We start from the raw sequence: 26796 nt of genomic DNA, 5'->3' as shown, positions 1-26796 counted from the left end.
CACATACCCAGAGAAGAACTATTTGTTTTATGATTTTAAATTTCAGCTAACAGGTAAAACTTGAATCCAAAACATTATTTGATTTTAAAGTCCATTTATTTAGCCACCTTTGCAGAGTAACATGAAAGCACGCAAAAAAAACCCCAATAAGGCAGGGGATAAATGTTGATTTTAATAGAAAACTATTGGAAGTTAGAGTAGAGCTCAGGGTTAAAATTCAGGGTTAAATTTACAGAAAGAACAGATTTCTGTATTTGCTCTGAATAGATCAACAATAATATAATTTAATTAAGGTGTGCATTTTACAGTTTTAAAACTATTGGGAGGAATGTATTCTTCACTATACTGAAAATGTATGCTTTCTATAGTTAGCTATAATATACTGAAGTATATTATACTATATAAAATTTTATATCCTATCTTTTGAGCACTGAAACTTTCAAGCTGCTGATTTCCCTTTCAGTCAAGATCCTTTACCCAGTGCTGTGACACAAGCCGGCAGTATGTAAGAAGCAAATTTAAGAAAAAAAAACTGGATGAGAAAAAAAAAAGCGCTGGGATGAATGCCACACATAAGCAGACCCTGAAAAAGTCTTTCCACAGGTGCAATGCTATTAAGAAAGCAGACATGAAGCATCAATTAAGGAACAAACTGCTGCCTTCAGGCCTGCTGTGCTCGTAATGAAAGACTATTTTCCTTTTACAACAAAATGAAATTGATTTGGAAGATTACCCCGATAATTAGAGTCATTTTCATTTTGGTATAATACAGATAATGAAAGCTGTAGTCAGAAAGGACATGGCACAATGTCACCAATATATATATATACGTGCTACCTCAAAACACGCATCCACAGGGCCAGCGTAAAAATAATTTGAGTTGACTCTTTTCTTTTATTGCGGTCGAGCTGCTGGAACACCATTTGTTCTTCCTGATGGCCTTCGGCTCCGTCTGGACAAAACAAGGGCACTGGACGCTGCCTTCTACGCCGTATGAGGTGCCTTGCTGTCTGACATCATGGGTCAGATAATGAATAAACAACTGACTTCCTCCTCCGTCTTACTCAAAATAAAAATCTGATTTCAGACGAGCAACATCCAACGTCTCTTACTGCTGAAATATAAATTTTTAAAAACAAAATAAAAGCAAAAAAAACAAAAGGCTGTCTGTATATTCCCGATGGATTGCAGTTGTGGACTTTGACTAGGACATTTTTTAGTATAAAAAATGCTTTTAGCTGAGAGTGCAGCTGTGTACTTTCAGATATGTGCTAAACTAAAGCACAATACTGCCGACACCGTGTTTCACCATGAAGATTGTGTGTTTAGGTGTGCGTGTTGCTTTCATCCAAACTGCATTTATCCTGACATAACCCGGATGTAGAATGCTTTAATAATCTGATGGTAGGTTGCACTGGATTTCATCTAGGGGTATTAAATCAGCAAGATAACTTTTGAACCATGTATCATTTTGGTTCCCCTTTATAAAAAATGCACCACCGGGTGTTAGTCTTTCCCATTGGATCTCAATTATGTGCAGTGAAATTAATGGTTTTATGTGAAAAATTCTGTTAAAAAATGTGTGGAACTTATAAAGTTCATGCTCCAGAGTAGCAACTGCTGATGATTAGTTAATTAAAGTATTTGATCACCATCTGGGTCTCATAATTCCCATCCAAACAGTACGACTGGCTTAGTTTGTATTAAATACGCAGGGAGACAAAGTTACACGGCATTACTGAGTACTAAGCACTGCAAGCAGAGGTTTAGAGTTTATCTGACCCAGATTTTACAAGCTGCCCTACCTTCCTGGGTTTTTTTTTTACTGGCAAAAGCCAGTTTTGAATTTATAATAACGAGAAAATATAAAACATCTAAAGCAAATCGGAAAAAAAAAAGATAAACTCAAATACTACATCAAGAAACAATTATTTTAGTAAAGACTATGCTTTAAAAATGCCTCAATTGATTGTTAATCTCCAGAGTGAAATATCAGCTTGACCGAGCGTGGTTACATCACAGAACCTCAAGAGAGTCACTGCAGCGACGTTCACCAACAGGAATAACAAAATAGAGGTTAAGTGAGATCATGTACGATGTCTAAATATATTTGTCGTCAGGGCAGACCTGATGCTGACAGAGCTTGTCCTACAGTAGGTGGACCAATCGGCGACAAACTGCTCTTAGCGTTGAGTAAATTATGCATGTGGGAAGTAGTAGAAAGAGGACAAACCAACTGTGCATATGCAGCAAATTTCACAATCAGGCAGTTTTGAAGCAGATCAGAAGTGATGTAGAGGAGGGATGTGTAAGAGGAGGGTTTATATGAGAGCGAGTCAAGACGTGTGTGTGTGGTGGGTTTTATAAAAATAGCTCTCCTCTTCCAGGCACGAACAACTGCTGATGTCATACGATGTTTCCTTTTTTGTCTTTTTTTTCCTGTTTCCAGCGGAAGCTTTTTGTCCATAATATCCTTTAGGAATTGCTCACATTAAGCCCAATAACATGACTATATTTGTCTTTGTGTGATAAACCGACAACTACAGCAAAATAATGCCAAAATACATTTCTTTTAATAAACCAAGGTTTGAAGTCTATATGTAATAAGCCCTTGTAGATCAGTTAAACTGAATGGATGTGAAAAATACTCTGATCAAAACAGGAGTGAAAGCCAATATTCTCCCGTTTTTTCTCCAAGATCGGGACTTGAATTCACTGGAAAAAAAATCGAAATTTTGCCAATGGAACAAGACAATTTACACTTGAAATAAGAAAACACAATTGCATTGTCTTTTTTCAAGTGCAATTATCTTATTTCAAGAGTAAAAATACTCATTCCACTGGCAAACTATCTAATTGACCTACTCAAATTAAGGGTAAATACACCTAATTTAGGAAATTTCAACTTATTTCTAGGTCGTTTTTCCAGTACAAAAGTCTAAGCGATTACCAGTTTTTGCTGCAGGCTGGCTAAATGGGACAATGTGCTATTCCCAAAAAAAAGGGGGCAGGAAAGCTAAAAAGTAAGACTTGTTAATCCTATTGTAATTTCTGTCATTTAGCCCAACATTGGATCAACATAATTGTGCATTCTCGTATCCAATATAATCTCTAGATGCTTGTAATAATTGTATTGATTTGCTTTGGTTTGCCAGATTACCGTTGCAACCACACAGTTAAAAGTGGGATGAGAAATGCATAATGATTTTACTTACACTCTGTAAATATCTGCACACATTAGATAATCATATACTCATTAGTAACGATGAATACTCTTCTCACAACACTTTCAAACAGAGAAGGCTTCATCTATTATGAAACTGGGCAGGCCTATTTTTAAACTAACGGTGCTAGCAGCAGTTATTATTATGGCTAGAAGCTGACATATTTTTGAAGCACACTGACATCAGAGGGTTTAGACACCTTCTTGATGCTGTGTGAGCCTAACAGGGGCAGAGAGACGCTCACTGGAAAATTTTACAGTTTCTAAGAAATCTTAAATCCCCCCCAAAAACATGTGAAAATATTTTGTTTTTCCTCTTTCAGTAGCCAATAAAGACCACTCACCGAAACTAAATAAATCCCCTCTCCAGACAGTTTTATGTTATTAGACCAACTGACCAAAAACAGGTCAATTCAGCTAAATCTGTGCCACTAATTACCAAATAAGGCAGTTAATTACCTTCGAGTTCTTCCTTCTCAAAGTTGGTGTTGAGCATAGAGCGTGTGCCCCCACGGTCCACCACCGCCTCCTCATCAGTTCTCTGTAGGAGACACAAACAAGGAGTTTTTACCCGGCATATGGATTATTTCATTAATGTAACACCTGCTGTGATACGGTTTAAATTCAGGATGTGGTAAAACATTGCAGTTGTCCTAAAAACTCTCTAAAGCCTCCTGACAAGATGTCTACTCCTCATTAGAGAAGCAAGAGATGTTACGTAACACCACATACACACACACGGATATACCGACTGCCTGTCTCAGACAAACCTGCCAAATAAAGCTTTCATTTAGGGTTACCATGGCAACAACATGCCACAAAGAGGAAAAAGCTACAGTCACATACAGAGTACCAGAATATCCAAGCTTTATGATTCGAGGTGGTTTAAAATCAACATATATTGGTGTTACACCCAACAGAGGTAGCTCAGGTAGCATCGTAGCTGGAAAAACAATCCAGAAATAAGTAAAAAAAATTCTTAAATTCAGTGTATTTACCCTTAATTAGAGCAGGTAAATAAGACAGTTTGCCAATGGGATGAGTATTGTTACTCCTAAAATAAGATAATTAGATAATATTCACTTGAAATAAGACAATGCATTTGTTTTTTTTCTTATTTTAAATCTAAATCATCTTGTTCCAATGGCAAAGCGTCTCACTTTCCTCCTCAATTAAAGAAAAAATGCACTTATTTTAAGAAAAAATTACTTTTTTTAGATACATTTTTTGTCATGTAGCTCCTTTTATGCCTTAAAATCAGACAGAGACTGTAGCAAACAGATAGGAAGCAAAGACTAAAGAGAAGTATCTCACAATTTGAATAACTTTCTGTATCTTTAAACTCTTAATATATGTCCTTGACTATTTACTGAAAAGCCAATAATTCTGAATATATATCTATACAGTAAACTAAAAAATATTGAAATCTAAATAAGTTCTTTTTTTCTTCAAATAAATTTCTTGAATTTAGGAGGTAAGTGAGACACTTTGCCAATGGAACAAGTCCATTTACATTTAAAACAAGTAAAAACAACTACAATCTGTTATTTTTAAGTGCATATTATCGAATTATTCTCAGATTAAGGATAAATAAACTTAATTTAAGAAATTCCTACTTATTTCTAGATTGTTTTTGCAATGTAGAAGGAGGAGGCCTGCAATCTTGATACAATTTATTTATATCCTTTACACACAGCAGAAACAATCAATAAAGAAGTAAACATTTCTTAAATTAGGTTTATTAACCTTTAATTTGAGTGGGTAAATAAGATGAATTTTCAATATAATGAGCATTTTTTTCCTCTTAAAATAACATGATTAGACACTCTGAAGAAAATAATACAACCGCTTTTGGCTTTTACTTAATCAAATGTAGTTACTTTAACACAATTGTCTTATGTCCTACCTGCTAACATGAAACAATTGCATTAAAGTAACTAAATATGATGAAGTAAATGCCTAAACAGAGAATCAATAAACGTGTATGTAGACACATCAGTTCAAAATAAAGCAATACTAACACCTTCCCAGAGTCCTTTGTATGCAGTTGTAATCATGCTAACTAAAGCAGTGGCAGGAGCGACACCTTTTATTGACTGTTTCCATCGAACTGAAAGCCTTAATGCCTGCAGCACTGGATGCCAGCATCTCCACACCGTAGAACTGGGAGACCCATCATGGTGACATCATGTTACTCTCCCCTTCCTTTGAGTCTGTGCGTCTTAAGAGGTAGGCTATTTCAAACTTAGGACGCTATAAACTAAATATTGACATAGATCTAACTTTTGAATGCTGATGGTGGTTAATAACAGTGGTCATCGGAATACTGCTTAACTGAGCAAAAACAGTGTTTAGACCCTCTGTTAGAGACACACACACATAAAAACCTGTCTGTTTTTTATATTTATAGTGCAGTTATCACATTGTTTTGATAATAATATCAAAATATGTGTTTTTATCAACATTTTTAATGTTTAATTATGGAGCCTAGGCAGAAGTTCAACTGAGGAAACTGCTCTCCTATCCACCTCCAGCCCCTCCTCCACCATCGTAGCTAAAACTTCAGAGTTCATTCCTCCTGGACTCTTTCTGCATTCTGCGTCTCATTTCAACCGGTCCGGCAGAAGACCGCCATGAGTCTGGTTCTGCCAGAGGTTTCTTCCCAACGGGGAGTTTTTCCTCTCCACTGTCGCTTCATGCTTGCTCATTATGGACTCTCAACCTGTGTTATCCAAGCTGGACTTCCATCTTCCAGGTCCCTGAGTGAAGCTCTCCCTATAAAGCTCAGCAGACCGTCTCGCTAACCAGCAGTCTACAGACTGACCGACTTCATCTATCTCCACTACACCACCAGTTTCACTCCTGGGGGGGAAAAACAGCCCTATTCTTTGCTCCTGTTCATGCAGATCCATCAAAATTCAGCGCTTTGTTTCCTGCCGAGGTCTGAGCGCCAATGACCAAGTAATTGTATCAATAAATTTCTCCTAATTGTCTTTTCTCTTCGTGTGAGTTTTTAGATTAAAATAGCAGTAGAATGATTGTGGATGTATTTGGGGAAAATAATCATTCTCCATTTGTGTTAGGATGATCAAAATTAAATTTTATATTTTTCCACAACACCAACTATTTCCTACTACTCTTTATACGAGTTTTTCATTTTTATATATAATAACAGTCCATTAGGTGAAATAAAGACTGATAACCATCCATGGCTGATGCTACACCCTTCTCCTCCCTGTCCCACACTAAGCTTTGCCCTGTGTGGTATGACAAATGAGCCAGAATCTCCTCCCTACAGGTCCCAGTTTCTATTTATAGTCACCAGTTTTCTCCGCCTAACGTAGCTGACCCAGGACCAGCAGCACGACAGCTCACCAATCTGGACTGAGATTAATCTGGGAGCAGTTATGACGGGATAAAACCTTGTCTCTGACTGTGAGATCAGCGGTGAAGGGCCCTACGTGGTGGAGAGAATTAACTCTGCTGTGTTTCTGTTCGCTCGTCGGTGGAGATTTCAGAGCGAATGGGAGCACTGAGCACGTGACTGAGACTCCAGGGGAGCTGGGATGGGAGGGGTGGAGGAGGAATATAATGAACAGAGAGTAACATGAACCAAATTCAAGAGCATCACTGTTTACATTCAAATGTTCTAGTTTTCTTTCCAACCAGCTTATTTATCTTCCCTCTAAAAAAAAAAAAAAAGAAGATAAACTGGTTCACCCAAAGCAGGTCCCATTTGTAGTGCACACCATGTACTTTAAATGCATACTCATACTGCAGGCTGTGGTGTGATGGGGAGGAGCAGTGTGGATGAGTGAGCAACACAGGCTTCTGGCCGGAACATGAACTGAAGACATGGGGAAGCTCTAACGTCACAAAGTATTAAGCTTGAGTGTTTGTACTTATGCACATGTATGCATAAACATCAATCCGGCACAGTGATGGAGTATGAGCACTTCTTCAAGATAGCTGAAACTGCGCTTCCTTGTATGAACAACATATCTGTATTTTTATAGTGTATTTCAAAAGTAGTTACTTTATTTTATTAAGATTTGGTGAGATAGATGGAACACAAAGTGGTGCAGAAATGGGAAGTGGAAGAAATATAATTCTTGTAATTTTTGACAATCTAAAAATATGGCATCCATCTGTATTTCCTTACAATCTGCCAGGCTAAATGACAGATTAGACGTTTGTGTTGATGCTCTGTGTCCCTATCCTTCCTGAAGTAGAACCTCAACCACAGTCTAAACTCTCTAACGTTTCTTTTTCCTTTATTCTTTCCCCAGTAGCCTTATTCTTACAATCCTCCTGTAAACCAGACTGTTACAGGAGCTGTAGATCCCTGCAGAGCCACCTCTGTCTGTTGATTGGACAACTATCAGTCTGCTACTCCACAAATCAAGTCTGTGGTTTGCTGGAAGGTGAAAATTGAAGACAACACTCACTGACTACTAGTAACTAATAACTCTTCGTTTTCCTAAATGGTCCTTTGATCCCTAAATACTTATATAAAATATAAACAAGACAGTGAAATCAAACTAAAATTGTGTACTTTGTAGGCGTGAAGAAAAAAATCGATTTGAGCTCAAATAGCGTTTCTAACATTTAAAGATTCAGAATTGATTCTCATTTTCTTTAAAAACTATTTTTTTTGTGGGTCCGGATGTGCCTCATCAGGCACCGTAGTGTTTGGCGAAACCAATGAGCAGCGTGAGCTATGCACAGGCATGCAAGCGTTAGCCTAGCAGGCTACAGATGGGTGTGTGGTGTTGTGTGAGCTACTCTGTTTGTTGCCGCTAAAGTATGGAGGACGAAGAAAAAGAAATTCAACCTCATGTGATTTGCAGAGATTGCAACGATAAAGCTTAAGCCTACCAATTGTATTTATTTTACAACAGTTTTATTACTTCCAGTTTAAGTAGCTTGAGTGTAAGACATAGTGTTGTATTTGTAGAAGTTTAAAAATTCGAGCAGTATAAATCCAAGACCTTTCAGTGTTTACATTTTTGCAATAGGAAAATAAAACATTTAAAGTCTTTATAAATGTTCTCTTCTTTCATGCCAGCAGACTGGAATAGATCCTGAGAATCGTTTCTGAATCGAATCGTTTGGATTTAAAAGAATCGAACTGTGACCCCAAGAATCGATTATAAATCGAATCGTGGGAATCCCAAAGATTCGCAGCCCTGGTACTTTGTCTTGATGCAGCTGGGCGTTCCACATCCTTGATCCCAATATACGAGCCGTATAAATACGTTCCACACGTCCGTACTTTTCTGACATTTAGAAAATGTGTTTTTGAAACATGAACAAGCAAATACAGTGGAATCCGCTTCTAGTGGTAACAGATATAGTAATCAACCGCTTATAGTGTTAAAAAGGTTTGGGACAGAATCATTTCTATACGAATGCTGCTTAAATAAATTGTTTATAGTAATCAAGAAATCCGCTTATAGTTTTAATTTGTTGCCATTTTATGAATGCTACACAGCCAATCAGCTTTGAACCACACCTCCCCGAAAGCAAATCAGCATCCAAAGTTGATCTTAAAAGGCCTCTGATCCACACTTAGGATCTGCTCTGTGCACAGGCGGCAGATGCGCTGTGTGACTTCATTCACTATCGTACCTAAAGCGCCATCAGAGTTTTTCCTCTCCACTGTCGCTTCATGCTTGCTCATCATGGACAGGTTCTCTCAACCTGTGTTATCCAAACTGGACTTCCATCTTCCAGGTCCCTGAGTGAAGCTCTAGTATCAGCTCACGCAGTCCACTGGATCTCCCCATATAGCTCAGCAGACCGTCTCACTAACCAGCAGTCTACAGACTGACCAACTTCATCTATCTCATCTCCACCACCAGCTTCAGGCCTGGGGGGGAAACAGCCCTGTTATTTGCTCCTGTTCATGCATATCTATCAAAATTCAGCGCTATGTTTCCTGCCGAGGTCTGAGCGCCAAACACAAAGTAATTGTATCAATACATTTCTCCTAATTGTCTTTTCTCGTCGTGTGAATTTTTCAGATTGAAATATTTTTTTTATCAGCTTTCCTGTTTATGCTATGGGCTCAGCTTTGATTATGACTAACTACAGTATGTGCTCCCTTTCATCTTTTTAGACATAAAATCTGGCTCATCTGCTAAACCCTGTCTTTCATAGACAGATCCACAAATTGAGTTAGTTTACAGTTTTGTTTTCTAAGACTTCAGGGCTTCTATGTTTATTTTTGTTTCTGCTTTGTCCCCAGTTGGCTTCGGCAGAAGAAAGGGCTTCAAGCGGCTTGAAATGACGTGTTGTGAATTGCTTCCGATATAAATAAACTGAACTGAACGATAAAACTAATCAATACTGTCATCTTGAACAACTTTTCTATAGTATGAAAGAAACACCACATTTGTTATCAGTTGATAAAGTAGCAAAGATTAATCATGAGAACTGCAAAAAATATGCCATTATGTGGTTGTCTTTGTTGGTTGCAAGCTACAGTAGTGATCAAACAGGTTTGCCATCAAATCTTAAAACTCCTCTGCCTTTATTCGTAATGAGGCAGCAGCTCAAACAGCTTTGAGGCTCTGGGTTTCAGTGTGTTGTAGTGCCCTTAAGCAAGACACTTAATCTCCACTGCCTATTGATGGTGGTGCCAGTGTACGGCAGCCTTGCTTCTGTCAGTGAACCCCAGAGCAGCTGTGGCTACCATGCAGCTTGCCACCATCAGTGTGAGGCATTTTGTTCTCATGACTTGAAACGTAAAGGCCATTTTAGCCTCTGCAAATGAAAAAGGAGGATATTTCAATCTGGAATTGTTTAAGGGGGCATTAATTTGATATCTTCTCTAACAGTTGAATGCTAACACTGTTCCATATTACCTTAAAGCAGGGTTAGGTTATAAAACAAATTGAAAACTTAACCTTTTGGCCAACATGCTAAAGTCATTAAATACTTACATGGTATTTCATGTATTTACTGTATGTTAGGAATCAAGTAGGTGTGGGTTGTATTTTAGTGTGTTTTCCCTCCACCACCAGGTGGTGCCTGGTTCTCGTTGGCCCTGTCACACACTTGCAGATGGTTGCCTCATTACCGTAGGACTCTTAAGCTGCTGACTGCCACTACCTCGATGCCAGAGTGTTTGCCAGTTTTGGGTACTCTAGCCAAGCTGAGTTTTGCTGAGTCAAACTGAGTTTTTGTCAACCTGAGTCTTAACCTTGTTGTTTTTGTCTTTGCCTCTCTGCAGGAAGTCATCCTGCATACTGGGTGTTTTGGACCTTCTCCCCCTGGAAGGATCGTCTCAGCTTCAAAATAAGCTAGGGATTCAAACTGGAGGTTTGGATCTACTTTTCCCCAAAAGATTGTTTGAGCTTCACACTGAGCAGGGGATTCATCTCCACAAGAAACCGTTAGGTTTCCATAGGAAAGTACCATAGGAAAGTACCATAGGGAATCTAAGTGGCAGTCAGCTCCTCCGTTCCTCAAGGGAACACCTCAACCTGGGTAAACCCTGTCCGCCCTACAACGAGCAAGTCAATTACTGGAACTACTGGAACTTAATTGGTTCATATCAAAGACTTTTGATATGAACCAATTAAAATCTACTAAAAAGTCAATGATAAATATGCTATATATCTACCTAATTTAACATAATCCTTAACATCTATAAATCAGAAACTTCAAAACTAAAAATATATCACCAGTTTACATTCCAACACTGCTGTTGGAGCTAAGATATCCGAAAGATTAACCTGTGAATAAATTATTCAGATTTGCATTGTTGTAAATTGATCATCTAAATCGATAAATCTATATAGATTTATGTATTTTTACATAACTAGAAAACCATGGGAATGTAACAATAAATCAAGCCATATCTTTATACGTTGATTAAATGATCAAAGTATGTCACTGTATAGGAATTTTAGTTTACACAAATGCCATCGGAGGACGAATGAGGGGAAGATGGAGCAGGAAATGGACAGGCGGATTGGTGTGGTGAAGAGAGAGCTGAGCCAAAAAGCAAAGCTCTCGATTTAGAGGTCAATCTACGTTCCTACCCTCATCTATGGTCATGAGCTTTAGGTCATGACCGAAAGCACGTGATCCAGGATACAAGTGGCTGAAATGAGTTTTCTCCTTAGTGTGTCTGGACTCTCCCTTAGAGATAGGGTGAGGAGCTCAGTCATCCGGGAGGACTCAAGAGTAGAGCCGCTGCTCCTCCACATCGAGAGGAGCCAATTTAGGTGGCTCGGGCATTTGATTAGGATGCCTCCACAGTCACATCTGTTTATATAATGTGGCTGTGAATTAAAACCAACTAAACATTACTATAACTCAAACTGATCAGTTCCCCATCAAAAATCAAGTAGATTTAAATTATTAAAAGAAAAAATATATATTTCTGTGGTTTTCCAGCATTTTATTGTCAAACTTAACAGGCACAGGGAAACAAAATTTACTCTACATTTAACCCATCTCCATGGGGAGCAGTAGGCTGCCATTGTGCGGCGCCTGGGGAGCCCTGTGGGAGTTAAGGGTCTTGCTCAGGGACCAAGAGTGGCAGACCATGGGACTGGAGCTTGAACTCAAAAACATCCCTAAATCTATGTTTCTAGAACCCAGGGAGGGTTTGCTGCAGCGGGACTTGTTTCCTAACGTCAGTCTTGGCAGGACTCGGACCCAGAACTTCCACAACCAGCATCTTCAGGTCAGGGAGATTTTATACTCTTCTTTGAATATATTAGAATGCTGAACTTTGGTCTGTTTTATTCCTTTTTTTTTATTTAATACTTTAGTCTCCCCTTTAGACTCAGTGTGAAAGAGAATTTGTGACACAGCAAAGATATCTTTCATTTAGAGCAGCCAGAATTTTTCTTAAAATACTCCTTAATGATGAAAACACACAGACTGGTTTCTAATTCCTATCTCCTTTGAGCTTCAACCAGCTTCTTCATGGTCTCTTACATTTGTTCTGGGGTACATTTGCAGATTTCCCACAAAAACAAGCTTATCCATAATAAAACAAATATTTCAATAGTTTGGCATTTGGCGAATCAAAACTATTTAATCAGTCCTAAATGAGTTTTACCAGAAAAAAATCTTAATGTAACATGATGGGAAAGGTTGCTGGTAAATCTTTTATAGTGCATGTATATATTTGGTCCTTAACTGATCCCAGGATTAAAGTTGCCTTAAAATTGAATAATACCACTGTTTGAGTCACAGAAGCCATCTTTAGACTGATGAGTTAGCCTGTAGCCCATCAATATAATCTTAAATTCTTATCACACTTGATTAATGTTATGAAGAGCCATAAAAAAAGCACATTGATAAGATGAAAAGAAAGTGACTGATAGTTTTAAACATGTTTCTTTAAAGCTCATTTAATAAGTACACTGTGCATTTGCATTTGTAAATGTAAAGTTTGTGCACCACCTTTTAAGAAATACAAATTTTGAGGTTGGCTTACAGCAGCATTGCACATCTCCACCTTATATATTTGTTACTGTGTAGATGTTTTCAGGGTGATGAGTTGTCTTCGCTCTACCATTCATCAACGTTGGGCTCAGACCACCTTCATTTGCTGCACCTCCAGAGCTTGAGGCAAAAAAACAAAAGGGACTTGTTTTGTTTTTATACAACTATGGTTTTCTTCTTGCTACTTTTCACTAGGGGTTAGATTTGTAGAGTGAACAACTGGAGAGACAGTCAATACAGGACCTACATACACAAATAGGCTTCTATTTTTAACCTCTTAATATCCACCTCATTTCTGGGAAATTCGCCTATTTTGCATAACCAAATGGAAAAGCAAATAACTGAGGAACTGTAAGCCCAAATTACATGTGTGGCATGTTATTTGAAAGCTAACACCATCTAGTTTATGAATATATACATGGAAATTGGGTGAGTAAAACACCCAATAAGCTGCATCAAGCCCAAGCTGCATCACATGCTTGCTTGTTGTGGTTGCTTTGTCATGCTACATTTCGACATTCTGTTATAATTATGTTTTGGTGCTCGCCATGTCCATAAAATGAACTAGGTGGTTGAATTGTGGATAATCTCAGCTTTCCAACGATGTCTATATGGGTAAACATTTTACCAGAGTAATTTTAATGCATTCTGAGTTATTATTTGTAAACGTTTGAGGTTAATGCAAATAACCCAAAGCCATCTAGTCTGTGTTATAAGCCCCAAAACCCATTGCTAACATAGAGCATACATTTTTTTTTATAATTGTCCCGTGAACAGATCCACCTGAACTAACGAGCTCTGCAGCTGCTCCAGAGTTACCACATGCCCGGTTGCCTCTTTGCCTGGCTTGTCAGTTTATCATGCTATTGAACTGAGCGGTCTTTAAGGTTCCCTGGCCTTCATGTTTTGGTTTGTTCTCTATATTACCTTCTCACAACAGCTGAAGTTGCACTGAGAAAATTGCACGCAACTAATCAGGTGAGCTTTGTAGGTAGTTGTTGGTACATTACTTTATTCTGGGGCATCAGGGTTAAAGGAGATTAATACAAATGCACAACTCTTCAAATAATTTGAAAACCATGTATCTTTATTTCTCTATAATTGTGCACAAATGTACGGTTTAAACAAATAGGATGTTCTGTCATTATTAAATTGCCTTTCCCAAAGGCATACTGAACCTTACAGGCTTCCTTCCAGGAATCTGTGCCTGTTGTAACATTGCTCACTGGTAACAAGATATATGACCTCTTTTCTGTGCCCTTCAAAGAGCTCCCCTGAGGCTCCATCAGCAGCAGGGTTGATGAATGTTTACAATTTTAGGCACTGAGAAATAGGACAGGTAGAGTGAACATAAAATCCTACAGAATGAGGCATTTGTCCTCCATCATGTCTGCAGAAGTAGCCATGCAAGTGGCACATCCCGCTCTAAATACAGTTGCATAATGTCAATCTCTTTAATCTCAATCTGCCTTAGTGGACGTTCTGCAAGTGTTAAGAGCTACGGTGATTGTTGTAGAACGCAAAGAGGGAACACGGATTATCAGTGACAAAAGTACGAGATCTGCGATTGGCCGACAGCTTCTGTTGTCATGGTTTTCATCCCTACAGATGGCCGTGGTAGCCGTGGCGATGGCAGCAGGATCAGCTCTGGTGGCATTACAGAGGAGGGGTATGCACAGGGCATCAATCAACACCTCTTCTCTTGGACAAGGTGAGAGACGAAGTGTCGGCGCTGGCTCCGATGGGGGAAAATAAGGTGCTAAGATGATTACTAGAATCAAGACAGACTTGTCATCTACTCATCAAACAAGACTGACAAGATCTATCTAGATGCAAAAACACTTTAGCAGCACAAATCCAGATTTAAAGTTCTGTGTTCAGCATCAGAAATTAGGGTTACAGAGTACAGCGGAGAGAGAGAGAACAGTATAAGCTCCTCTTGTTCCAGAATGACAGTCCCATCTGTCAGCTAACCTCAACTAGAGTTTTCACTCGCAGATCATTTGAGCTTTCCTACCTTTAGAAAAAAGAACTTACCCTTTCTTACATTAGAATGCCATCCAGATATTGGCAACCTGACTCTAGGTGATGCCAACAAAGCTACAAAGATATCTTGATCTCAAAGAAATAGTTAACTAGGGAACTTTGGAACTTAATAAATACTTTCTAGTCCATAAGTAAAACCAGTATCAAGCATCGTATAAAAGGGACCAAAAAAGGCAGAGCAGGGAAGACCTACCTGATAAATAAATCCCTTATTAAGATCCACCGAGATCATCTTGTTCCTAAAAGGTTACAACCGGATGCCCGCTAACTCCCCTTGTGCCTGCAGCAGCAGTTAAAAATGAAAAGCAAAGGCTCAGGGCCCGAGCCTGTATGTTATCTCTGGATGTTTGTGCCTGCTGGACGAAACGTGAGGAAATCTCCCTGTAGCACAAAGTCAGCCTGTCTGTCTGGACGTCTCGGTCAGACCCTCTCCTTCCCTCAGCCGCTCTCATCAGCCACTCTTCACATGCTGGAACGCGGAAGCAGCCCCGCTCCCAAAAGCCCCGCAACATCAGCGATCAGAAAGAAAGTAGCACAGCTCCAGCTCCTGTCTCCGAAGGCTTTCATCCAAGGCAGCATCAAATGTTTCTGACAAGCGTCCATCCGCCAATCCCCCCCAGAGAGATTAGCGCTCTGACATCACCGAAGCTGCACCGTGCTCCGCTCTGCTCTGATGACTCCCTGAGCTATGAGGCTGGGTTGCATTACCCAGGAGAAGTCTTAGGTCACAGGAAGTCGAGAACACCAACCTGCCGGGGGGACTCGCACAAGTCCTGGTACACCTTCCCACATCGAATCACGGCACATCTTGATCACAGGAGGCATTGACTGGCGTATGCTGTAGCTGCTGCAGTCCCACTGATCACTGCATGTGCACATTCGGATGCTTGTGTGTGTATGTGTGTCTGCAGAGCCTACCTAAGGCATATAAGCTGTTCTCTGGCTCTACTGCAATGTCAGCAGAACAGAGATATGGTGCTAAGAAACTATCTAGGAGAAGAAGCTGATTCCTCTTTATGCAGTGAACTGTCTTATATTACATGTCAAGTAAAATCCAACTGTTTCAAAGAACCTAAAACAACTATTTAATCCAGTTGGCTAATAAACAGGAGCCTTGTTTCATTCTATGCTCTCTCCACACCTGGATCGCCTTCCACTCTACTGACACTGTGGTAATCAACCATGGAGGCGAGCAAAGCAGCTTCTTTCTGAAGCAGGGAGCCTTCCTTGTCTGCCTGCCAGTTTTGTTTTAGGGTCAAATCTCCAATTCTGATGGGTTTTCACGGCGATTCGAGAATACAACGCTTAACAGAACAAGCCGAAGCAACGAAAGCACACTTCCTCTGACCGTTCCCACCGATCCGCTGCAAGCCGGACATGCATCCTGTTATGATGACGGCACTGGTCAGGGTGACCCCGCACGCTCTGCTTCAAGCAGCAAGTAGACCGTGTCAAAGAAATGCTGGATAGAGATCGGTAGAGAAATAACAAAAATGTAGCATTAATTAAATCTGTATGTTAAATGAATAAAACTAAGAGTTGATGTAAATCGTGCCAACAGCCTCAACAGTACCCACGTTTACAACAACTCTGAAGAAAAGCAGGCCCTCATTATGATACTACCAACGCCATGCTTCTCAGTTAAGGTGCATATGATGAGGAATGGTGTAAATTTTATAGAGACCTGCATTAAGGACATTTTTTTAGTTTCAGACTCTTAATTTAGTAAATCACAGGGAAAGGGTTGAAAAAAAAAAAAATGAAACATGCTGTAAGGGGGTGCAGGTGGCACAGCGGTTGGTGCGCTAGACTCATGTACGGAGGCCTTAGGTACGGTGGCCCTGAAGTGCAAACTGCAACTATAAATCTAAGCGCAACTACATTAAGGAAATCGCAACTACATAAAGCAAAGCTAAACTACATTAAGGAAAACACAATTACATTAACCTACTGGAAAAGGTAGGTACTAGTGGGAAACATGAGACATCGCTGATTGGACGACGGCGCCGTTTGACCCTTGAACCGGAAGTTGCGTCGTCTGAACAGTCCAGCTTCTTTTAAGTGTGTCTTCAGTGTACGCAAACTAACTGAAACTTCGTGATTAGTCTTGAGCATATCCAGTATCACCTCGTACATATGTCCTGATTCAAAATATTCCTGGATAACAGCAGCTATGTTTGGGGCGCCGACAATATCCATGTTTTCAAAAGCCGCAGCAGGCAGAATGACTTCCGGTTCAAGGGTCAAACGGCGCCGTTGTCCAATCAGCGATGTCTCATGTTTCCCACTGGTACCTACCTTTTCCGGTAGGTTAATGTAATTGTGTTTTTCTTAATGTAGTTACGCTTTTAGATTTGTTGTTGGAGTTTGCACTTCAGGGCCACCGTACTTAGGTCCTCGACGCAGGCGACCCGGGTTCGAATCCGTCCTTTGCCACATGTCTCTCCCCCTCTCTCATTCCCCCTCTCCTGTCAACCAACTCTCGAAAGCCTCAAAAACTAAAAAAAAAAAAAAAAGAAACATGCTGTGAAGAAACTTCATCACAAACTTCCACTTCGAACTAAAGCACTACCTTCTGCTGGCATCTTTTCATAGATGCCAAGACAAATGGCTAATTTTAAAAAGTAAATGAGATGTGAGTAAAGTGCTGTAAAAAGCATTTCTAAGTCTTAGCCAGTTAACGGCATCTCCTTAAGATGGGAAACAAAGAGCTACTGCATAACTCCAAAGGTTAAAGGTCAGCTTTTCAGTCCAAACAATTACATATTTGGAAGCAAATTCATTATACTACAGAAATAATGCATCTGGGAACAAATCCAAGGCTGGAGAGTGAGTAATATGTTACAGCTGCTACAAGATGCTAGACTGCATATATCTATTAGAGCACTAAATGGTGAATAACTTCATTTTTTATGAGCATAAAATGATAGTGATACTCTTCTGTTCTACTTAAATGGTGAGATTTAAAGGAATCAGGCCCAGTTGAAGCCCAATACATGATCTTCACAAAAAGATTCCTTTTCCCACCATCATGAAATTAGATTAAACATTTCCTGTTTGGGTCAGTTTGGCTTCTAAAATTAGTTCCATTTACTAAATGCCCAAAAACTGATGAGTATCTCATACAAAGGTTTCATGTATTTATAAAACAGTTCAGTTTAATTTTGTTCTTATTAGTGAATTCCATTAAAGGTTTAAACATGTGTTTGTGTTGATTCTTAGATAAAAACTGTAAGAACATTTTATTTCTCCTCTGGGCTCTTTGTTCAAACCAGAATAGCCCAAATGGGCAAAATTTCAAAAGCTGAATTTTGGTCTTTTATTCGTGTAATTTGTGGAGGGATGCTTTGTTAACAATCAGACTCACCTGCAGGTAGTAAGTGTTACGTTCACACCGCACGCGATCTCAGCAGCAAAAAAATGCGTGCAGCTTCATTTTTGATGCTTGTCCACATTAAGGTCACATGAGCCTCAAGAGCACCTTTGACGCTGCTGCAGCGCGTCGTGTAAAATGTGTCCAGGTGCATCTGATGCTTCTGCTGCTCCTGTGTTCAATCGCAGAGAGCAGCTTTGCTATATCTGCTGCGATAAGTGGGTTTTTAGGGGGTAGATGTTAACGTTTTTCCAGGTATGTGGTACAAAACCGCAGGCATTAATAAACTGTTTCAGTGGAGTGATTATAGCGTTCTGAATCAGCAGTGCTGTGTCTGTCTCCCTGCTAGATCCCAGATCAGCTTCTCTGATTGGTTGATGTGGTGCGTCGAGCAGCAAAAGTAAAATTTTTCCATCTACAGCATGTCAGAAGCTCATAGGCGCTGCTTTAGCTGCTAAAGACGCACACCAGGGCCTTTTGATACGCCTTGATGTGAGTCAAGCTTTGACTCTTCATGTAAAGCGGCTCCTTAGCTGCTCAAAGCACGCGCAGTGTGAACATAGCATAATGGTTTAAGCAGACATCCCAAGTTCCAAAAACTAATTTCAAGTAGTGACAGATAGGCACAGGTTTCACAAGCAACCTCCTCCCCACACCCCCTTTCTCTTGTTGTGCCTGTGCAATCGAAGTAGTTCTAATACGCACATTTTGCACGAACTATTTTATTGCCTGCACGCTCACTCGCATTAAAAAAACACCACCTGGCATAGTCTAAAATTCGGGATAATTTATCCGACTCATTTATCTATATCAGGGAGACTCCCGGAAATTCCGGGAGACTTGGGATGTCTGGTGCAAGCAACAGGACATCCATATGAACTAGCAGACACACAATCTAAATTCCCATGCAAAAAAGACAAAAGAGCAGTATTATAAAAAGTCTAAATTAATTGATTTTACTTAAACCAATTAAAAATGAACTTTAATAGAATGTCAGCAGGATTTTATATCTAAAACAATCCGTAAAGTCCAATTTCCAATAATTTCATAACTCATACAATTTCGGAAATGTGTATTTTTAATCATATTTTGACCTTGACCACACTATCAGCTCTGCAGAACTCCTAATAGTTCCAACAGGAGGATTTATCCCGTGGTTGATGACTGCAGGTTCATGCTCTGTACTGTGGGTCTGACTCAGACCCAACAGGTCTAAAGGGTTATTTGACTAGAGTTGAGGAAATAAAATAGAGCCATTCTCCAGGACTGGCTGTGAGGCTTTCTTCTACTCTCACCCTGGGAGCTTCTTAAAGCATTAATGTGCTAAAAGCTTAAACTCCACTTAATTCCTCTTATTGAATGAAGCCAGCCTGCTGTGGATCCCAGATGCATTGTGGCATGTACGACCACTGGGATTTGATAATACAGGTGTGCTAAGCAAGCTGGCTAACAACGGTTAACAAGCAAACGATTGACAGACCACCATTAAGACAGTGCCAAAATACTTTATGCTATGGTTTTCTTTTTTTAAAATGAACTTTAAACAAATAAAAATATGTCTTGCATCACTGTATACTATGTATACCATATTAGCACATAGTAACTATATATTTTGGGGGAGTGGCAGCCTAATGGTTAGGGCATTGCACTTGGATCCCAGAGGCTCCCCAAGCAGAGGAGCAGTGTGGTGGCAGGGGGATCCCTTGGGCCTGCATTGGAGCCGAAGTACCAAAGCTCATCAAACTGCAGTTTTCATGCAGTTTCACTGCAGTTCATTGTCCCATTGCGTTCATGTTATGATGTGGACCCAAGGGACATGAACTCAGCAGTAAGGCATAATACAGCAATAAATCTACAACAGAAAAAAAAAGAAAAAAGAAAAAGAGAATGGCCTAGTCAAAGTATAGACTTGTGCTTGATCATAATGCGGTAGTGGGACAACCAGAGTGCTGTGAAACCTCAAATAACAGCAGTAGTCTGTTCTAAATGTGGACAAAAATTCCCCCAAACTGATGCAGGCATACAGGGATTTCTGCTGCTATTATGTAAATTATCCATTTATTACAGAAATACATCAAATCCCTCTAAGTACTTGGTGTATAATGAAGCAAATAAACAGAGTCTACTCACCACATCCTTACTTTCTTGAGAACTTTGTTCCTGAAAGTCAAAGAAAAATGAGACCAGTTAGGAGTCGTCTAGTGGATGTATATTATTTCAAAGCATCTAAACCTCCTGATATGATTCTTTTAATGATGACGCCACAAATCCCATCCCCCCCCCCACCAGGATGTTATGCAACAAACCAACAGAGCAGTGGATAATTTGGTGAAGAAGGAAACTTTGGAGGAGCTGCAAAAATGCACAACTCCGGTAGGACATGTGGAACACGATAACTATTAGGGATGCGATCCTCAAGGGAAGAGCGGCAGGAGGAGGAGCCATGTGAAGACAGAGGAGACCAAAAACGTTCTTTTTTAAAGTTGTAGGGAAGCGGCTGTTCCAGGTTGCAGTTCAGAATTCTCCTGAGTGGTGCCTGACTTTACTTAAGTGAATAAAGGGAATGTGATTGGTCATTTATCAAGGGGGCGAGTTTCTTGTGGCGGAAGGTTCGCAAGCAAGTTTGGTTGTGGCCGGTTTGTCGGAAGCACCTTGCTAACCAGTTAGCAACATAGTGCTAGTAGGTTCCCAATGGGAAATTCCATTGGGACCAAGTAGCACTTAGCAACGACACCGTCAAGGAACGCTATAGACAGAGGAAACATGCAAGAGGAAGAGAGTTTAGTGTCGGAGGTCGTGGATGAGTCTCCTCCGTCATACATTTTTTATTTAGAAGAGGAAAGCGGGGACAAAGATGTTGTGGAAGAGGACGCCAAGGCGGCAGAAGCTTGGTTTGGTGTAGAAGGCTTCCAGCCGTACATGTTTGAGCCCTTGCCTCACAACGCTGCCAGTTCTGTTAGCTCTATGTCTGCTGAAGACACAGACGTCCATCCCCATGAACACTGGGAAGGAACTCAATGGGAATGGAAATTACTCTTATTTCAACTGTTGCATATATTAACTGCGACATATGAATCAAGATACTATGACGGAAAAAATTTGACTGACAGATGACCGTTGATATATGATTGGCCAAATTTAGGTGAACAGGACGTATAACTAACTGGTCTGCAGAAGATAAGGGGAAGAAAAAACACAGATTTTAAGAAAGGATTTTTTTTTTTATAGAAATTTTCTAACTTTTGGGACAATATCGTCTGATAAAGAGTACATTTATATACATGTTTAAGCCAGAATGATTTTCCATTTAAATATGACTTCCCTACGACTTTAAAATAAAGCACTACATGCGACAAGACAAAAATTTCTTTATAATACATGAAATAATATGGTTATAGTGCAAAAAAAAATAACATCTCTAAACGCTAATATAGCCTCAAGATGTATATTGATGATACATTTATGTTTGACCTTGGGTACCTAGAGAGACGGTAAAGCGGTTATAGCTCCCTTGAGTAACTCGCCAAACTAACACCTCAGTTAGTCATACACATCATAGAGAAACTATGGCAACACTTGCAGCTTGCTGCGTAGGAGAAGGTGGCGGGGGGGTTGCAGGGTAGACAGCAATGACTTACAATGACAAGGAAGCAGCCATGCTGCACTGAGGCTGCAGGGAGAAACTCAACCATCCTATAGCACACCAGACCAAAAGGCTTCACCTTATGCTGGGGGAACACGTCCTCGTGTAACACCAGCCCAAATAGAACAGTCAGAGTATTGATTGGCCCTTCAGAGCAATCAGTGCTTTTCATTACAGCTCCGCACAAAACAGTTGATGCCATCTCCCTGCTCTGGCACTGACAATGCATGCGGTGAAGTGGCCATCTTTCTAAATCATTTTAAATGCCACAGTCTCACCTGAATACTAATGGAGGGAAAAAAAAGGATTCTGCCCTACAGTATGTCCACAGACTTTGTTATACCTTACTGGGTTTTTATTTGAACACTCTGTCCATCAAATAATTGACTGTTCCTCTGAAAAATGAAAGCCTACAGTAGCACAGGGGGAGCTGCAACACCCACTGCTCAGGTGGTAGAAAATCTTGCAAGGGCAACTATTAGTTTTGCACTTCTGAAATCTGACAAGTGGCTAGAAGAATTAAAGTTTGTGGAGGAAACAGCTGGGAATGACGTGTTCAGTGCAAAGCATGGAGTATGTCCTTTAAAAGGACGGGGACCCTAAAGAGAATGGTCTAGATCAGGGGTCTTCAACGTTTTCCTGGCCAAGGACCTCCAAACTGATGGCGAGATGGAGCCCAATTATATATATTGTATGAAATTCTGGTTGATGGGACAGGTGTTGTGGATGAAACGGTGCTCAGCTTGAAAGAGCTCCTGTGTGTCTCTGAATGTGTGCATTGATGACTGAAAGACATCTTCTGCCTCCATTTATCTGTTAACTTCAGTGTGTTGAATTCTTTTCAATGTGTATTTAAAGACATTTCAAATAGTGGAAAAAAATTGCAGGGGGGGAATATAAAAAAAAAAAAAAAGTCTTATCAACCAAAACTTTTGCGACCCCCATGCATTATCTACGTGGACCCACTAGGGGTCACGGAGATGTTCGTGTACAGCAGGAACTCTTTGTTCCTCATGATCAGGTTGAAAAACTGTCATTTGGACAGATTTCTAGAAGCCACAACTGTGATCCAACACAGACATTGGCTTTCTGACTACATAACCCAAGCAAGGCCAGTAAAGGTCATTTGCTAAACTGCCGGTCTAGTGTTGTATCTAAGCATGTTCTTAGAAAGTTGAGTGAAAAGGTAGGATAGAAAAAGGTGCACCAGGTTAAGAAGAATCCATTTAACAACTTAAAAGAGCTTCACAAGAAGTGAACTGCGACTGGAGTCGGCGTATCAAGCTCTAATTGTCATAGTTCTGTTTCTGTTATGTTTTCTTTTGAGTTTTCAGTTTTACTTTCCTCCATGTTTTCTTGCTTTAGTGGTTTCATTCTTATTTTGTTGTGTTTTCTGGTTGTTTTCAGGTTTTTGATTGTTGCCCTCTGCTGCCCTCTTGTGTTCTCCTCTTTCTCTAGCTCTTTTCCTGCCTGCTCTGTTCACACCTGCTCCCAATCTGCTCTCTAGTCCTCTCTTTGTTTCAGTCTCCCATAAATACACCCTCTGTTTAGTTCCTCAGCGCTGGTTCCTCGTCAAACTTCCTCCAACTCTGTCTCATTGAGTTTTTCCTCCTCGTGATTGTTTCCCCTAGATGTCTCCATGGTTTTGGTTTGTTTGACTTTGTTTTCTTGGTTGATTGTTGGATTCCTGCCTCAGTGTTCAGTTGTTTGATTACTCATCATTAAATCATCAAGAAACTCACCTCTGCCTCCCTGCCTCTGCATTTGGGTCCACAAACCTCAACCAAATCCTGACACTAATAGGCATAGAGGAATTGCTCACATGGACTACAACCCATACAGGCTGACCACTAGAATGATGCAATGCACTGATGCAGTAATTCATGCAAACAAAGCCCCAACCAACTATTTAATGCATAGAAATGTTTACACTTTCTGATACTAAATGTTTAATGATCTGTAAACCTTAATCAACAACAAAAAAATAAACCATGAGCTATTACTCTATGTGTGATTTCTTTCTGAAATTGTAATTTTTAAGTGAAATCAGCAAGAATTCATCAGCACACTGGGAGTAAAAAAGAAAAAAAAAACAGGGTGAAAGCAGGGGCGGATCTAGATGCGGGGCCAGGGGTGGCCATTAGCCAATCATTGGCCAACCCTGTGGCCACCCCTACCACTTTTTTTCTTTCTAGTAGAACATTAAAAACATATTTCTTAATATATTAAGAATTACTTGACAACAAAAACACTGGTTAATTATGCACATCAATATACCAACATTAGAGATGATAAGTAAAGAATTCCTGCACTTTCAGAACTAGATTTTGTGTTATATGCCGTAGAAAGAAAATATGTCACTGCAAGTTATCCTCAAGTAGTCCTCAGTGAAATCAGAGATACTGTAAATAACTATATTAATAAAAACCTATTAAATTATCAATTTCTGTAGATATTAGTACTTCAATTTAATGTAGAATGATATTGATAAAAGTAGGTAAGTAATGACGATGGAAAAGATGTTCGCTCCAGAACTCAAACCTCAAAGAATTAAAGCTTCTATCTAGACGGATGTTTAAATATATGCGTCTATTTGTTAGCAAAGGATGTAGGAAACTATAGTTAGTCTTTATTTAGAAATGTGGACTATCCACTTTCGACCACCTCTCAGTATACATTGGTTATTGCCTGGCCGCCCTTATAAAAATGTTCTGGCTACGCCTCTGCGTGAAAGCAAACACTTTTCCAATTACTTTTTATACAAGAAAAACAAATCATATCGCATTATTAATGACGCACCGCTTTGTTGACTGCATAAACCCCAATAAAATACCCTGAAGTCAATGGATGAGGAGGAAAACTAAGCATGTGCATCATTCTATCTCCAAACCTGGCACTACTGACTCAAAGGGACGAATCACATAACTCCATGCATTTCCCTGTCATGCAGAGGATGGAGAACAAATCACCATGTTCCAGTGCTTCTCTGAGATTAAAAGAAAAAAGCTTGTTAGAGTGATTAAAACCTATGAGGCCTACGCCACCCTGCTGGATCAAACTTGGAACATCTTGAGCCCACAGCAGCTTGACAGCAGGTTATATAGGCTGCATGTGATGGATAAACCCGCATGTTAACAGCAGCAATATGGATTATTTCCATAAGAGATGCAGGGCAGCCTGTCTACCAGGTGGAACTGTTGCTGATGTGTCCACCTGTGCACCACTGTAAAGACTGAGGACACCTGGGTGTGCAGGAATCATCATTAAAGGAACGTTTTCCTCCTGCAAAATGAGCAGCATCTAGGTCTGTCACGACTGCAAGGTGAAACGCTCCAAATGAATTTTATTTCCATCTAAATAGAAATAAACTGCCACAGCTTACATGTTAAACTGGACATGCAGATCAAAGGTTGTTACTGCTTACCATTTGTAAGAGCGGCTCCATTTGAGCTCCTTGATCAGTGATGTCCATCTTTCCCTCTCCTCCTCCTCAACGGCCTCGAAATATAACCAGGTGGCGACGCTGCGCTCCTCCTCAGCAGAAACCCTTACTTTGTTTTGCCTTTTTTTTTTTCTTATTTCCCAGGGTTTATCCTCCTCCTTCCCTCCCCTAGCGAACATTCACCGGACGGGTTTTTCTCAGATGAAGGCAGCCCAGTGTTCCCGTCCTGCCCTGCATCATTTACGCACAAAGGAGGGAGGCTGCGCTTCCCATTTGGAGCGCACACTTTTTATGCGGGGTTTCTTCTGTAAGTGGGGGCCGCACCTCCATGTTTGAGTCACACGTGTCAGCTTCCGTGTCTCAAGGGGGTGTTATCTATAAAAATATCTAGTAATTCAACCTTTAATCGGCTAAATAAACGTGAATGCGATGTAACACAAACGCAGCAGGGATGATGGCACAGCCATGTTGGATCGCTTTTATGTTTAAATGTATGATAAGGAAAAATAAACAATGGGATCATCCTAGTAAAGATCATTTTAGCACACTGCGGTGATCGTTTAATTCATCATCAATCGCTTCTTGTTGCGGCACGCGACGTTCTGCCAGCATCACCGGAGGAAGATGCTCGATTCAAATTAACACACTGGCGCCCTCTCCTGGCCACTCCAAAGAACTGTCCATCTCACCAGCATGATATTTATTTTTATTTTTTTTTTTTTTGCAATGTTGGCTTTATGGTATGGAGGACCAATCCTAGCATAATTAGAAATAAATACAGAAATAACTAAATGCTCCAAAAAAAAATTCTTAAATATATATATATATATATATATATATATATATATATATATATATATATATATATATATACATACACTCACCGGCCACTTTATTAGGTACCCCATGCTAGTAACGGGTTGGACCCCCTTTTGCCTTCAGAACTGCCTCAATTCTTCGTGGCATAGATTCAACAAGGTGCTGGAAGCATTCCTCAGGGAGTTTGGTCCATATTGACATGATGGCATCACACAGTTTCCGCAGATTTGTCGGCTGCACATCCATGATGCGAATCTCCCGTTCCACCACATCCCAAAGATGCTCTATTGGATTGAGATCTGGTGACTGTGGAGGCCATTTGAGTACAGTGAACTCATTGTCATGTTCAAGAAACCAGTCTGAGATGATTCCAGCTTTATGACATGGCGCATTATCCTGCTGAAAGTAGCCATCAGAAGTTGGGTACATTGTGGTCATAAAGGGATGGACATGGTCAGCAACAATACTCAGGTAGGCTGTGGCGTTGCAACGATGCTCAATTGGTACCAAGGGGCCCAAAGAGTGCCAAGAAAATATTCCCCACACCATGACACCACCACCACCAGCCTGAACCGCTGATACAAGGCAGGATGGATCCATGCTTTCATGTTGTAGACGCCAAATTCTGACCCTGCCATCCGAATGTTGCAGCAGAAATCGAGACTCATCAGACCAGGCAACGTTTTTCCAATCTTCTATTTTCCATTTTCGATGAGCTTGTGCAAATTGTAGCCTCAGTTTCCTGTTCTTAGCTGAAAGGAGTGGCACCCGGTGTGGTC

The 26796-nt window shown here is 40.2% G+C and overlaps 1 protein-coding gene across 3 annotated transcripts in view; it reads right to left on the bottom strand.

The window, feature by feature from the left end:
• Positions 1–25630, bottom strand: part of LOC119794434 (sodium-driven chloride bicarbonate exchanger-like) — a 59061-nt gene extending 33431 nt beyond the window's left edge. The window contains exons 1-3 of one of the 3 annotated variants that reach the window (XM_038302008.1): positions 25181–25630; positions 20244–20273; positions 3683–3764 (exon numbers count right to left, since the gene is read on the bottom strand). In XM_038302008.1, coding sequence (XP_038157936.1) covers positions 3683–3764; positions 20244–20273; positions 25181–25228 — 160 coding nt within the window. In that variant the 5' untranslated portion in view covers positions 25229–25630. Of the gene's footprint in view, positions 1–3682; positions 3765–14933; positions 15563–20243; positions 20274–25180 lie in introns of those variants that run through there. The other 2 variants (XM_038302010.1, XM_038302009.1) reach the window with 2 other exon arrangements.
• Positions 25631–26796: the final 1166 nt, after the last annotated feature.

This window comes from Cyprinodon tularosa, unplaced genomic scaffold, assembly GCF_016077235.1.
Source record: "Cyprinodon tularosa strain WSP-4 unplaced genomic scaffold, ASM1607723v1 ctg48, whole genome shotgun sequence".
Lineage (NCBI taxonomy): Eukaryota > Metazoa > Chordata > Actinopteri > Cyprinodontiformes > Cyprinodontidae > Cyprinodon > Cyprinodon tularosa.
This window is presented reverse-complemented; position numbering and strand designations above follow the sequence as displayed.